The sequence below is a fragment of the Chiloscyllium plagiosum genome, unplaced genomic scaffold, assembly GCF_037043375.1.
Source record: "Chiloscyllium plagiosum isolate Xiang-an unplaced genomic scaffold, Cpla_swu_hap1 HiC_scaffold_1, whole genome shotgun sequence".
NCBI classification, from domain to species: Eukaryota; Metazoa; Chordata; class Chondrichthyes; order Orectolobiformes; family Hemiscylliidae; genus Chiloscyllium; species Chiloscyllium plagiosum.
Window position 1 is genome coordinate 176,683,444 of NW_028270139.1, and position 15,662 is coordinate 176,699,105.

General features: G+C 47.8%; 1 protein-coding gene across 4 annotated transcripts in view; it reads left to right on the forward strand.

The window, feature by feature from the left end:
- The window catches only part of LOC122550377 (disintegrin and metalloproteinase domain-containing protein 12-like), a 483,861-nt gene that overhangs the window by 67,650 nt on the left and 400,549 nt on the right, over positions 1-15,662 (forward strand). For all 4 annotated transcript variants that reach the window (XM_087992303.1, XM_087992306.1, XM_087992307.1 and 1 more), the window contains exons 4-6: positions 4,607-4,685; positions 10,701-10,777; positions 12,278-12,452. In XM_087992303.1, the coding sequence (XP_087848429.1) occupies positions 4,607-4,685; positions 10,701-10,777; positions 12,278-12,452 (331 nt within the window). The remainder of the gene's footprint in view (positions 1-4,606; positions 4,686-10,700; positions 10,778-12,277; positions 12,453-15,662) is intronic.

Consider the following 15,662-nt stretch of genomic DNA (forward strand, 5'->3'; position numbering starts at 1 on the left):
TCGGTAATTATCCATCAATCTCAGGAAAAGCCTAAGCTCTGGTACAGATGTGGGAGGAGGGGCACCTTTGATTGCCCTCCCTTTACCTTCCAACAACCCGGTCTTGTTTATTCTGTTGCCCAGGTCGGTCACTTGGGATGCCTGGAACACACACGGTTCCTTTTTCAGGACATCTATCGACTTTGGAGAAATGTCTAAGTACTCTGTCCAAGTTCTCAAAGTGCTCTTTATTGGTCTTCCCATCGATTAACACGTCATCCAGATAAGTGTCAACCTTGGGTAGACCTTGTAAAAAATTCTCCATCGTCCTCGGAAAAACTGTACAGGGACTGACGATACCCCAAATGGCAATCTTGTATTTTGGGCACAGACTCTAATGGGAATGAATTGGAGTTTACTTCTGGGAATCCTCATCTAACTGCAATTGCATGTCCACACGGCTGATGTGGAGCTCATGAAGGACAGCCCCTGCCCCCACAGCCCCGCGCCATCTTTGCTTATAAATCCCCAATGCAAAGGAATAGGTATTTATCCAGCTTCAAGCTGCGGCCTACTATTTGTTTAAAATCCCCACAAAGTGAGCAGTCAAACTTCACAATCAGGACGATTGATGGTGCCCAATCAGCAATCTGCTCTGCTTTAATGGTTCCTTCACGATCTAGCCTCCTGATTTCAGCCTCGACATAAGGCAAATGGCACTGGGTGGGCCTTGTGGAATCGTGCAATTACTTCCTGATCAACACACAAGGTGGCCTGGTCTCCTCTGATAGGCCCTTGACCTTCCTGAAAACCCTCTGGGTATTTAATTAAGACTTTACTCAGGCAGCTATTTGCAAATTGAAAAATGTTGAGCCCATCAAGGTGATTGCTTCTCAACCAATTTTGTCTCATCAGGATTGGGTCCAAGCCTTTTACAACAAGATTAGATTCCATACAGTGTGGAAATAGGCCCTTTGGCCCAACATGTCCATACTGACTCTCCAAAGAGTAATCCACCCAGACCCATTCCCCTCTGACTAATGCACCTTACACTATGGCCAATTTAGAATGGCCAATTTACCTGGCCTGCGGGTGGAAACCTATGCAGACACGGGGAGAATGTGCAAACTCTACACAGACAGTCGCTCAAGGCTGGCAATCAAACCCGGGTCCCTGGCATTGTGAGGCAGCAGTGCTAACCACTGAGCCACCGTGCCACCCTAACTTTTCATATGAGACCAACCGAAATTGTACCCTTCATCTGTAAAGGTTCCCCAATGTACATTCACAGTCTAGCCAAGGTTTTACATCAACTTAAGTGTTGGAGTCCAGAGTGAATTTTGTTAAAGACTGTTGTAATGGCTGCACTGGTATCGACACTTAGTAGAACCAGGTGACCATTTAACCAGATGTTTATTTTGATTGGTTCTGATTTGGATATTGCTAAGCAATGTAAGTGTTCCAATCCACCTGTTGGTGGACTTTGCACAGTGTGCACTCTCCTGAATACTCCATTTAGGTCTAGTCCACACACTGGCAGGAACTAAAATGGCTTCGGCCTGGATCTTAACTGTTTGGCTGAGACTTGGCTTGGTTTTGCTATGGGCTGACCGAGAGTCTCTCTGGGTTAGTGGTGCTGGAAGAGCACAGCAGTTCAGGCTGCATCCGAGGAGCAGTAAAATTGACGTTTCGGGCAAAAGCCCTTAATCAGGAATAAAGGCACAGAGCCTGAAGGTTGGAGAGATAAGTGAGAGGAGGGTGGGGGTGAGGAGAAAGTAGCATAGAGTACAATAGGTGAGTGGGGGAGGGGATGAAGGTGATAGGTCGGGGGGAGGGGTGAGTGGATAGGTGGAAAAGAAGATAGGCAGGTAGGACAAGTCATGGGGACAGTGCTGAGCTGTATTAAATTCATTGATGCATGGGCGGAGGGGGATGAAGATGAGGCCTTTGCTGAGGACTGATCGTTCGTCCTCAGTGAGGGGGAGGTCTGGAGGGATGGTGAAAACTCGGCAGGGCTGGAAGCTGGGATCTGGTGTAGGTGTGGAGCTGGGAGTGGGGGCGGAGCCTGTAACTGGAGTGGGTGTGGTGTTGGGGGAATGGGGGTGGAGTCATGAGCAGGGGTGGTGTTCCCCTCAGGGTTCTGGGGGGCGGGGATGGTGACAGTGGGATCTGTGGGGGGTGGGGCGTGTCAGCAGAATGCAGGTGAGTGACGTTGGTGGGGATGGAAGTGGTGGCAAACATGGCAGTAGGGATGGCGGAAGACCCCACCCCTCCAACCGTAACAAGGACAGAACGCCCCTGGTGCTCACCTTCCACCCTACCAACCTTTGCATAAACCAAATCATCTGCCCCGACATTTCTGCCACCTCCAAACAGACCCCACCATCAGGTTTTTTAAAATCTTTTTTTCTTTTTCTTTTTCTTTTAAACCCCCACACTACCGCCTAACTGCGGTAGTGCTTATTTTTCCCCAGCACCCATGGTGTGTGTGTGTGTGTGTGTGTAGGTGTGAGACACAGTGATAGACACAAGGTGCACAAATCTTTATTCAATTTCCACCACCAGGAAGATAGGAAAACACCCGAGTGGCCAGTGACAAACGCTGCCCTTCACATCAAAGGGACAGTGCTGTGTGATCAAAACAGTGAAGGGGAGGGTAGGGACTAAATCAAAATAGAATTGGAGGGGGAAGTAATGCACTCCACACAGTCCTGTTTGTTTTTTTTTCTTTTTTTTTCTTTTTAACCCCCACACTACCACCTAAGTGCGGTCGTGCTTATTTTTTTCCCCAGCACCCATGGTGTGTGTGTGCAGGTGTGAGACACAGTGAAAGACACAAAGTGCACGAATCTTTATTCAAATTCCACCACCAGGAAGATAGGAAAACACCCGGGTGGCCAGTGACAAGCACTGCCCTTCACATCAAAGGGCAGTGCTGTGTGATCAAAAACAGTGAAGGGGAGGGAAGGGACTAAATCAAAATAGAGTTTGAGGGAGATATGATGCACTCCACTCCCTGCGGCGCCCACCTCTCCCTGAACAACTCCAGGGTGTTGGTGGAGATCGCATGCTCCTTCTCCAAGGACACCCGGGCTCTAACGTAACCGCGGAAGAGGGGCAGGCAAATCTCCTGTTTATTTTTTTTTTATTTTTATTTTTTTTTTTTTAACCCGGGTGGCCAGTGACAAACACTGCCCTTCACATCAAAGGGACAGTGCTGTGTGATCAAAACAATGAAGGGGAGGGTAGGGACTAAATCAAAATAGAATTGGAGGGGGAAGTAATGCACTCCACACAGTCCTGTTTGTTTTTTTTTCTTTTTTTTTCTTTTTAACCCCCACACTACCACCTAAGTGCGGTAGTGCTTATTTTATCCCCAGCACCCATGGTGTGTGTGCGCAGGTGTGAGACACAGTGAAAGACACAAAGTGCACGAATCTTTATTCAAATTCCACCACCAGGAAGATAGGAAAACACCCGGGTGGCCAGTGACAAACACTGCCCTTCACATCAAAGGGCAGTGCTGTGTGATCAAAAACAGTGAAGGGGAGGGCAGGGACTAAATCAAAATAGAGTTTGAGGGAGATATGATGCACTCCACTCCCTGCGGCGCCCACCTCTCCCTGAACAATTCCAGGGTGTTGGTGGAGACTGCGTGCTCCTTCTCCAAGGACACCCGGGCTCTAACGTAACCGCGGAAGAGGGGCAGGCAAATCTCCTGTTTATTTATTTTTTATTTTTTTTCTTTTTCTTTTTTCTTTTTTTTTTCAGCACCCATGGTGTGTGTGTGCAGGTGTGAGACACAGTGAAAGACACAAAGTGCACCAATCTTTATTCAATTTCCACCACCAGGAAGATAGGAAAACACCCGGGTGGCCAGTGACAAGCACTGCCCTTCACATCAAGGGACAGTGCTGTGTGATCAAAACAGTGAAGGGGAGGGTAGGGACTAAATCAAAATAGAGTTGGAGGGAGAAATGATGCACTCCACTCCCTGCGGCGCCCACCTCTCCCTGAACAACTCCAGGGTGTTGGTGGACACCGCGTGCTCCTTCTCCAAGGACACCCGGGCTCTAACGTAACCGCGGAAGAGGGGCAGGCAAATCTCCTGTTTATATCTGTCAGCCAGGACTCCCTGATTGGACTAGCTTAACAGCCTCAATCAGGAAACTTGGTCTCTGTGGCCAACCTGGCTGACCTCCGGAACATCTTGGCAGTTCCTTCTGAAGATAAAAATGTGGTCGGCTGGTCATGTGAGCTGGGCCGAGCTTGCCTGAGGACTCTGGTTGGGAAGTGAGGAGTTGGAAGCTGAGTGTCATTCAGCACCTGTGATGGTTTCTCTAGTCAAATAGCTTGACGTAAACGGACAGAGCTAAGCAGGCCCTGGGAGTGATTGAAGGATCCATTATTGTACTTTGACAGCACTTCGGTTGGGTCTCTTGTTAACCTGCTTTTGGTAAAGCACTGAGGTCCAAAATGATGTACAAATTCAGTCTAGTCCCTTCCTTACATTGCTGTACTGGCGCTCTCTTTTGATATCTCACTGACAGTGTCAGACAGTGTGTATCTTTGATGGACAGAGGAGTGTGTAGTGCCTCTGCCATTCAGTCTGTCTGTTTTTTCCTAGACTCCTCTTTCCTGCACGATTCCAGGTATCGCACTATGATTCCAATGGGACTCTGGTAACAGAGACAGACACTGAAATGGTGAGTTATCTCTTCAGGCAGAGGCTGAATTCAGGGATTTTCAGAGGCACCTTCCAAAACAGTGCTGCTGACATGGCTTGCTTCTTCCATAACTATGGCATCCCCCTCTCCACCACATTGGTTGACAGGTCCCTCAACCATATCTGACCTACCCGTGCTTCAGCCCTTGCCCCTTCTCATCACTCATAACAGCATGATTAAGTCCCTCACGTCCTCACTTTTCACTGCACCAGCCTCCACATTCTCCGCCATTTCAGACAACTCCAGAGCTGCCACCAAACACATCTTCCCCTCACTCCTACAGTCTGTGTTTTTCAGGGATCGTTCCCTCTGAGACATTCTGGTCCATTCATTGACCACCAACACCATCCCCACTTCCCATGTAACCACAGAAGGTGTAACAGCTGCCCCTTCACCTCCTCCCTGCTCACCATCCCTGGGCCGAAGCAGTCATTCCAGGTGAAGCAGCATTCCACCTGTACCTCCTCCAACCTTGTCTGTTGTATTCACTGCAGCCATTGGAGAAACCAAACGCAGACTGGGTGACCATTTGTGCTACTTTTCTGGTCTGTGTACAAGCAGGACCCTGATCTTCCCGTAGCCAGTAATTTTAACACAGTGTCCTGCTCGCTTGCCCACTTGTCTGTCCTCAGCATGCTGCAGTGCTCCAATGCAAACTGAAGGAGCGACATCTCATCTTCAGACTGTGTTACATCCTCTGGATTTCATTATGTGTTTAACACCTTCAAATTGTGATTCAACTCCTATTTCTTCCCTTTCCATTTGCTTTACTTGTTACAGTCTCTGTCACCATGTTCTTCCTCCCTTCCCACACCCCAGTGACTGTCTGTTCTTGCAATTCTGGCAGTTAGACACACTATTGTTCTTCCATGCTCACATCCCAATCACTTAATCTGTACTTTCAACATCTTTTCTTCCCCAGCACCCTCCCATCCATACCCTCAACTGGAGCATACTTCACTTCGGCTCTGAATAAAAGCCATCTACACTCAAAATGTTATTTTGCTCTCTCTCCATGGATGCTGCCTGACCCGTTGTGATCTCCAGCATTTGTTGTTTTCAGTACAGATTCCAGCATCTGCAGTAATTTGCTCCTACATGTATCACAAGCTTCTCTCCATGGGATACTGTCTCACAGCCAATGAGATTCCAACTCCACACTTTGTGGTCAGAGTCTTTGCTTCAGCTGCTGGTATGGTCCATTTAACACACAGCTGAATTGTGGGCAGTGTGATCTCTTGTGATAATGTCAGTCTCAGGAGATATAATGCTGAGATGTTTTATATTTCTTTTTATTTATTCATTTGTGGAAAGTGGGTGTCATTGACTGGGCCCAGCATTTAATGCCCATCCCTATTTGCCCCTGAGAAGGTTGGGGGTGAGCTGCCTTCTTGAATTGCTGCAGTCCATGTGCTGTGGGTTGACCCACAATGCCCTTGGGGAGGGAATTCCATAATTCTGACTCAGTGACAGTAAAGGAACAGCGATATATTTACAAATCAGAACGGTGAGTGGCTTGATGGAGATCTCTCTGCCGCCCTTGTCCTTCCAGGTGGAAATGGTTGTGGGTTTGGAAGGCGTTGTCTGAGGATCCTTGGTGAATTTCTGCAGTGCTTCTTGTAGACAGTACACACTGCGGCTACTGAGCGTCGGTGGTGGAGGGAGTGGATGTTTGGGGATGTGCTGCCAATTAAGTGGGGGCTGCTTTGTCCTGGATGGTGTCAAGCTTCTTGTGTGTGGTTGGAGCTAAAACTATCCAGGGCAAGTGGGGAGTATTCCATCACATTCCTGACTTGTGCCTTGTCGATGGTAGACAGGCTTGGGAAGTCAGGAGGCCATGGAGTCCTACAGCACGGTGAGAGGCCCTTTGACCCAAACTGCTCCATGCCGACCAAAATATCCATCCACGTTAACCCCATCTCCCTGCACTTGGCCCATATCCTTCTAACCCTTTCCTATCCATGTATTTGTCCAAATGCGTTTTAAATGTTGTTAATGTACCCGCCTCAACCACTTCCACTGGCAGCTCATTCCATGTGTGTACCACCCTCTGTGTAAACACGTTTCCCCTCAGGTTCCCTTTTATTCTTTCCCCTCTGACCTTAACCTGATGCCCTCTAGTCCCCGATTCCCCAACCCTGGGAAAGAGGCTGAGTGCATTCACCCTATCCATGCCTCTCATGATCTGATACACTTCTGGAAGGTCCCCCCTCAGTCTCCTACATTCTGCAGAAAAAGTCCTAGTTTGTCCAAGCTCTCCCTATAACTCAGACCATTGAGTCCTGACAACATCCTTGTACATTTCTTCTGCAATGTTTCCAGTTTAATAACATCCTTCCTATAGCAAGGTGATGAAAACTGAACACAATACCCCAAGTGCAGCCTCACCAACGTCCCGTACAACTGCAACATAACTCCCCAACTTCTACATCAATGCCCTGACTGATGAAGGCCAGTGTATCAAAAGCCTTCTTCACTGTTCTATCTCCCTGGGACTCCACTCTCAGAGAACCGTGCACCTGAACTCCAAGATCCCTCTGTTCCACTACACTCCTTAAGGCCCTGCTATTCACCATGAAACTCCTACCTTGATTTGACTTTCCAAAATACAAGATCTTGCGCTTATCTAGATTAAACTCCATTAGCTATTTCTCGGCCCACTTCCCCAGCTGATCAAGGTCCTGCTGCAATTTCTGATAACCTTCCTCACTGTCCACGATACCTCCTATTTTAGTCTCATCTGCAAACTTACTAACCATGTCTTGTATATTCCCATCCAAATCATTGATATCGATAACAAACAGTAATGGGCCCAGCACCAAGCCCTGAGGCACTCCCCGAGTCACAGGCCTCCAGTCCAACAAACATCCTTCCACTATTACCCTCTGCCTCCTACCATCAATCCAACTGTGTATCCAATTTGCCAACTCTCCCTGGATTCCTTGCACACCTTATCAAAGGCCGCACTGATATCCATATAGACTACATTTACCGCCCTGCCTTCGTCACCTTCCCGGTCACTTCATCACAGAATCTCCCATGCACAAAGCCATGCTGACTTTTCCTAAATCATGCTGAGCACGGTGGCTTAGTGGTTAGCACTGCTGCCTCACAGCACCAAGGACCCAGCTTCAATTCCACCCTCGGGTGACTGTCTGTGTGAAGTTTGCACATTCTCCCCGTGTCTGTGTGGGTTTCCTCCGGGTGCTCCGGTTTGCTCCCACAGTCCAAAGATGTGCAGGCCAGGTGAATTGGCCATGCTAAATTGCCCATCGTGTTCAGGGATGTGTAGGTTAGGTGCATTCATCAGGTCCTCGCCTACCACCCCAACAATCTCCATGTACAGCGCATCATCCGCCGTCACTTCCGCCACCTCCAAACAGACCCCAGCACCAAGGATGTATTTCCCTCCCCTCCCCTATCAGCTTTCCGTAGAGACCACTCCCTCTGCGACTCCCTTGTCAGATCCACACCCCCCACCGACCCAACCTCCACTCCCGGCACCTTCCCTTGCAACCGCAGGAGGTGCAACACTTGCGCCCACACCTCCCCCCTCACCTCCCTCCAAGGCCCCAAAGGAAACTTCCATATCCGCCACAGATTCACCTGCACCTCCACCCACATCATCTACTGCATCCGCTGCAGCCGGTGTGGCCTCCTCTATATTGGGGAGACAGGCCGCCTACTTGCGGAGCGATTCAGAGAGCACCTCTGGGCCACCCGGACGAACCAACCCAACCACCCTGTAGCACAGCATTTCAACTCCCCCTCCCACTCCACCGAGGATATGCAGGTCATTGGACTCATCCACCGCCAAACCACAACAACGCGACGGTCGGAGGAGGAGCGTCTTATCTTCCGACTGGGAACCCTCCAACCACAGGGGATGAACTTGGACTTCACCAGTTTCTTCATCCCCCCTCCCCCCACCTTGTCTCAGCCGAATCCCTCCAGCCCGGCACCGCCTTCCTGACCTGCAGTCTTCTTCTTGACCTCTCCGCCTCCATCCTACTCCGACCTATCACCCTCACCTTGACCTCTTTCCACCTATCACATTTCCAACGCCCCTCCTCCAAGTCCCTCCTCCCTACCTTTTATCTTCTCCTGCTGAACACTCTCTGCTCATTCCTGAAGAAGGGCCTGTGCCTGAAACGTCGAATCTCCTGTTCCCTGGATGCTGCCTGACCTGCTGTGCTGTTCCAGCAATAAAGTTTCAACTTTGATCTCCAGCATCTGCAGACCTCACTTTCTCCCCGCATTCATCAGGGGTAAATGTAGAGGTAATAGGGCAGGGGAATGGTTCAGGGTGGTTACTCTTTGTAGGGTTGGTGTGGACTTGTTGGGCCAAATGGCCTGAATCCAATCTGTAGGGATTCTATGATTCAATACGCAATCTTTCTAAATGCATGTGTATCATATCCCTCAGAATCTTCTGAAGTAACTTGTCTACCACAGATGTTAAGCTGACTGCTCTATCATTCCCAGGGTTTCCTTTGCAGCCCTTCTTGAGTAAGGGCACAACATTCACTACCCTCCAGTCTTCCGGGACCTCGCCCGTGGCTAACGATGATGCAAATATATCAGCCAGGGCACTCGCAATGTCTTCTCCAGCCTCTGACAGAGTTCTTGGATATATCTGTTCAGGACCAGAGGAGTTATCCACCTTCATACAGTCTAATACATCCAACACCTCCTCTACTGTGATATGGACTGGCCCCAAGATATCATCACTAACTTCCCCAAGTTCCCAGGTCTTCGTGTCTTTCTCCACGGTAAACACAGAGGAGAGATATTCATTGAGGACCTCGCCCATCTCCTGTGGTTCTACACGTACATGACCCCTTTGATAGGGGTTCTAGTCTCTCTCTAGATATTCTTTTTCCTTTAATATATTTAAAAAACCTCTTTGATTCACCCTAATCTTCTCCAAGTCTATCTCATGCCCCCTTATTGTCCTCCTGATTTCCTTCTTCAGTGAACTCCTGTATTCACTGTACACCTCCAGGGATCCCAGCTGCCTCTACCTGAACCACGCCTCCTCAAAGCCTCAATATTTTTTGTCATCCAGGGTTCCCTGTTCCTGCCAACCCTGCCCTTCACCCTCACAGGAACATACAGACCTTGAACTCTAGCTATCTCACTTTTAAAGGCTTCCCACTTGTCGGAGGTCCCTTTGCCTACAAACAAACTACTCCAGTCAAACCCTGCCAGCTCCTGTCTAATTCCATCAATGTTCACCTTCCCCCAGTTTAGTACGTGAACCTGTGGACCAGTTTTGTTCCTCTCCATAACTATTTTGTGGACGGCACGGTGGCACAGTGGTTAGCACTGCTGCCTCACAGCGCCAGAGACCCGGGTTCAATTCCCACTCAGGCGACTGACTGTGTGGAGTTTGCACGTTCTCCCCGTGTCTGCGTCGGTTTCCTCCCACAGTCCAAAAATGTGCAGGTCAGGTGAATTGGCCATGCTAAATTGCCCGTAGTGTTAGGTGAAGGGGTAAATGTAGGGCAAATGGGTCTGGGTGGGTTGGTGTGGACTTGTTGGGCAGAAGGGCCTGTTTCCACACTGTAAGTAATCTAATCGGTTTTAAAACTGTGGTCACTGGTTCCCCCCACTGTCATTTCAGTCATTTGTCCTGCCCTATTTCCCAAGTATAGGTCACGTTTTTCACCTTGCTGAGTAGGATCCTTTGAATATTGCTCGAGGGAATGATCCTGAACACACTTAACAAATTCCACCCCATCTTAGCCCTTAACACTCTGGCAGTCCCAGTCTATGTTGGGAAGCTACTCTGACAACCCTATTGCTCCTGCAAGTCTCCCCAATCTCCCGGCATACTTGTTCCTCTAATTTGTGGATTATTCACCAGAGTATTCCTAACCTCTGACCTCCTCTTGGGACCACTGCATTTATGTGGCAAGTCCATTTGAGTTTCTGGTCAATGATAACCCCCAGGATGTTGATAGTGCTTGAGTTGTGACCATCTTCCTACAGTATCGCTGTTACTATGCGGGATCTGTGAGAAAATTCCCTGGAACCCAAGTCTCTGCAAGTACCTGCTCAGGACTCAGGTAAAGAAACTGACAATTTATTTTCATGCTTTTGCACATCTAATGAAAACTGACTTTACATCATAAAATATTTAACCTGTAAGGTGTTACCTCGACAGTTACTGCGTAACTGTACTGGGATGTACTTATTCAGTAGGGTAAGGGTCACTCACTGTGTAACTGTCCTGGGATGTGTTTATTCAGCAGGGTAAGGGTCATTCACTGTGTAACTGTCCTGGGATGTGTTTATTCAGCAGGGTAAGGGTCATTCACTGTGTAACTGTCCTGGGATGTGTTTATTCAGCAGGGTGATGGTCACTCACGGTGTAACTGTACTGGGATGTGTTTATTCAGCAGGGTAAGGGTCATTCACTGTGTAACTGTCCTGGGATGTGTTTATTCAGCAGGGTGATGGTCACTCACTGTGTAACTGTACTGGGATGTGTTTATTCAGCAGGGTAAGGGTCACTCACTGTGTCACTGTACTGGGATGTGTTCATTCAACAGGGTGAGGGCCACTCACTGTGTAACTGTACTGGGTTGTGTTTATTCAGCAGGGTGAGGGTCACTCACTGTGTCACTGTACTGGGATGGGTTTATTCAGCAGGGTGAGGGTCACTCACTGTGTTACTGTACTGGGATGTGTTTATTCAGCAGGGTAAGGGTCACTCACTGTGTCACTGTACTGGGATGTGTTCATTCAACAGGGTGAGGGCCACTCACTGTGTAACTGTACTGGGTTGTGTTTATTCAGCAGGGTGAGGGTCACTCACTGTGTAACTGTACTGGGTTGTGTTTATTCAGCAGGGTGAGGGTCACTCACTGTGTCACTGTACTGGGATGGGTTTATTCAGCAGGGTGAGGGTCACTCACTGTGTTACTGTACTGGGATGTGTTTATTCAGCAGAGTAAGTGTCACTCACTGTGTAACTGTACTGGGATGTGTTTATTCTGCAGTGTAAGGGTCACCCACTGTGTAACTGTACTGGGAAGTGTTTATTCAGCAGGATGAGGGTCACTCACTGTGTAACAGTACTGGGATGTGTTTATTCAGCAGGGTGAGGGTCACTCACTGTGTTACTGTACTGGGATGTGTTTATTCAGCAGAGTAAGTGTCACTCACTGTGTAACTGTACTGGGATGTGTTTATTCTGCAGTGTAAGGGTCACCCACTGTGTAACTGTACTGGGATGTGTTTATTCAGCAGGGTGAGGGTCACTCACTGTGTCACTGTACTGGGATGTATTTATTCAGCGTGGTGAGGGTCACTCACTGTGTAACTGTACTGGGATGTGTTTATTCAGCAGGGTGAGGGTCACTCACTGTGTAACTGTACTGGGATGTGTTTATTCAGCAGGGTGAGGGTCACTCACTGTGTAACTGTACTGGGATGTTTTTATTCAGCAGGGTGAGGGTCACTCACTGTGTCACTGTATTGGGATATGATTAATTAGCAGGTTAAAGGTTACAAGCAATATTTTCTGTCCAGCTGTCTTCCTTCTATCTCACTCTTTTCTGCAGTGCTGTGATTGTGTTCAGTAATCGAACATATGTCATTGAACCCGTTGTTGGGGATGCAGATGGTCGTCATTTGTTATACAGAGCTGAAGATCTCCTGCCAGTACCGAGTCGCTGTGGAGTTAGATCTCCATCCCCTGGATTAACCCTGACTGATCACCTCCAGCGCTCTCAGAGGGTGAGTGATGAGCACTGTAACTGACTGACTAACAGAAATGAAGGCGCCCCATAGAAATTACGATCTGCAGACACAGCCTTCAGCTTAATCACCTCATGGAGAGTTCCTTTACTCAGCACCTTCCCCTCTTCCTTCTAACTCCCCCTCACCTGTTGAAACTTGATATTGATGGAGTTTGTGTCTTCAACACTGACTCCAGAATTGAATCCATGGTTTCGTGCTTCTTTCTATGAAGATGCAAGTCTCCTGTTCTGAAGCTCTTCCATTGAATTGTTTTCCCTCTGACTTTTTGTTCTCGACTGTCGGTGACTGGGAACAATCTGTTACCATCCATCTGCCCCATCCTTTCACTGTTCTTTCAACTTTCTTTCTGTCGTTGATTACAAAAATGTGCTTATTGCTAAGATTTCAAACTACAGTGTGAGATTTTTAAAACAGTGATCATTCAGCTCAAGGTAAATATTTTTCACTAAACACAGCAAAATGAGCCAATGCTAACGTGCCATGCTTCAACAATGGGATAAATTTGACATTTAGATTTGATTGATTGATTTATTGTTGTACGGAGATATAGTGGAAAGTGTTGTTTTACATTCTATACAAGCAGATAGTTCCATACAAAGTGTATCAGGGTAGAAGAACAGAGGGCAGAATAGAGTGTGACAGCTGCAGAGAAGGGGCAGAGAGAGAGAGAGCTCAGAATTAACACTTGAGATGTCTGTTCAAAGTTTGAAAGCAGCAAGGAAGAAGCTGTTCTTGAATCTGTTCGTACATATGTCCAAACTTTTATGTCTTCTGCCTGACTGAAGAGGGTGGAAGAGTGTATTACTGGGGTGGGATTAATCTTTGATTGCAGTGGTTGCTTTCCTGAGACAGTGGGAAATGTAGATGGAGTCAATGGATGGGAGGCTGGTCTGTGGGATGGGCTGGGCTGCGGTCACAACTCTATGCAGTTCCTTGTGGTCTTGGGTAGTTTCCAAATGACAGAATGATGCATCCGGATAGGAAGGTTTTTTTTTATGGTGCATCTATAAAAATGGTTAAGAGTCCTTGTGGTCATAAAGAATTTCCTTCGCCTCCTGAGGAAGTAGCATTGTTGTTGTACTTTCTTGACCGTCACATTGACGTAAGTGGACCAGGACAAATTGTTGGTGATATCACGCCCAGGATCTTGATGCCATTGGCTATCTCCGCCACAGCACCACTGATGCAGACAGGGGTATAGCCTCCACTCCACTTCCTGAAGACAATGACCAGCTCCTTCATTTTGCTGACTTTGAAGGAGAGGTTTTTGTATTTCACCAGGCCACTAAGCACTGTAATTTGTCTCGTCATTGTTTGAGATCTGGTCTACAATGGTCATATTGTCAACAAATTTATAAATGGAGTTGATGTGAAATTTGCCTGTACAGTTGTCATTGTATAAGGAGCAGTAGTAGGGAGCTGAGTACATAGTCTGGTGTTGAGGATTATTTTGGAGGTGGAGGTATTGACATGTTCTTAATGATTATGGTCTATGTGCCAAGAAATCGAGGATCCAGTTGCAGGGAGTCAGCCAAGACCTAGCTCTTGGAGTTTAGAGATGGATTTGTGTGGAATTATGGTGTTAAAGTCTGTGCTGTAGTCAGTAAGCCTGACGTAGATATCCTTGTTATCTCGATGTTCCAGGATGAGTGTCGGGCTAGGGAGATGGCATCTACTGTGGACCTGGTAGTGTTCGATGACAATTTGCAAAGAATTAAGGCAGTTTGGTCGGCTGGAGTTGATATGAGCCATGACTAACCTCTCAAAATACTTCATAATAATGGAGGTCAGAGGCCATCAGGTGGTAGCTATTGAGGCTGCATGATTTTTCTTTCATACGGGGATGATAGTGGTCTTTTTGAAGTAGGTGAGAACTTCAGATTGTGGTAAGGGGAGGGTAAAGATGTCTGCGAGTGCTCTTGCCAGGGTCCACACAGGATCTGAGTACATGGTCGGGGACCCTATCCGGGCCAGTCACTTCCTGTGGGTTCACTGTCAAGAAAGCTGATCTTACGCCTGTGGAGGTGACTGTAAGAACTATTAGGATAAGTGACATTGTTTCACTGACCTTCTGTTCAAAACGAGAGAATACCCTGAGCTCATCGGGTGGGGATGTGTTGTTGCCTGCAATTCTGTATGACTTTGCTTTGTAGCCTATTAAGTCATGTAAGTTTTGTCACAAACAGTAGTTATCCATGTGGTTGGTCTTGGTCTTAAGCTTGTATTGCCTCTTGGTGTCTCTGATGGCCTTACAAAGGTGGTACCTGGATTTTCTTAGAGGTCAGGGTTGCCTGACTTGAACCTGGACTTCAGTAAGGAGCAAATCTCCAGGTTCATCCATGGTTTCCAGTTGGGGAATATTCACATTAACTTTGGCATGCAGTCTTCGACATACTTACGAATTAATTCTATGGTGATAGTGGCATACTCATATAGGTTTGCTGCTGAGTTCTTAATATGGGCCAGTTCACCAACACTAAGGAGTCCTGTGCCTCAGGCCAGCACTGAGCTGCTTTCTGTACTGGGTTCTCATGCATCAGTGGCAGACGTGGTTACCCAGTTCCAACCTTCCAGCTTTACCCCAATTCCAACCTTCTGGCTCAGCACCAGCCTCCTGAACTGTGATTATCTGCCAATTTTTCTTCCCACCTTATCCGCTCTACCCTCCTCTCTGACCTATCACCTTTACCCCCACCATCATCTACCTATTGTACTCTTGGCTACCTTCTCCCCAGCCCCACTCCCTCCCATTTATCTCTTCACTCCGGACGCTCCCTGCCTTCATTCCTGATGAAGGACTTTTTCCCGAAACGTCAATTTTCCTGCTCCTCGGATGCTGCCTGACCTGCTGTGCTTTTCCAGCACCACTCTGATCTAAACTCTGGTTTCCAGCATCCTCTTTTGTCCATTTGCCACCTCTCTGCCCAATTCTGCAGTTTATCCAAGACCCCTTGCAATCTGCAACATTCTTCCATACTGTCCACTACTCCACCAACTGCAAATTTACTAATCCGTCCACCTATGTCTGCGTCCAAGTCATTCATAAAAATGACAAACAGCAGTGGTCCCAAAACAGATCCTTGTGGCACACCACTCATAACCAGGCTGAATATTTTCCATCAACCATCACTCGCTGCCTTATTACAGAAAGCCAGTTTCTAATCCAAACTGCTAAATCACCCTCAA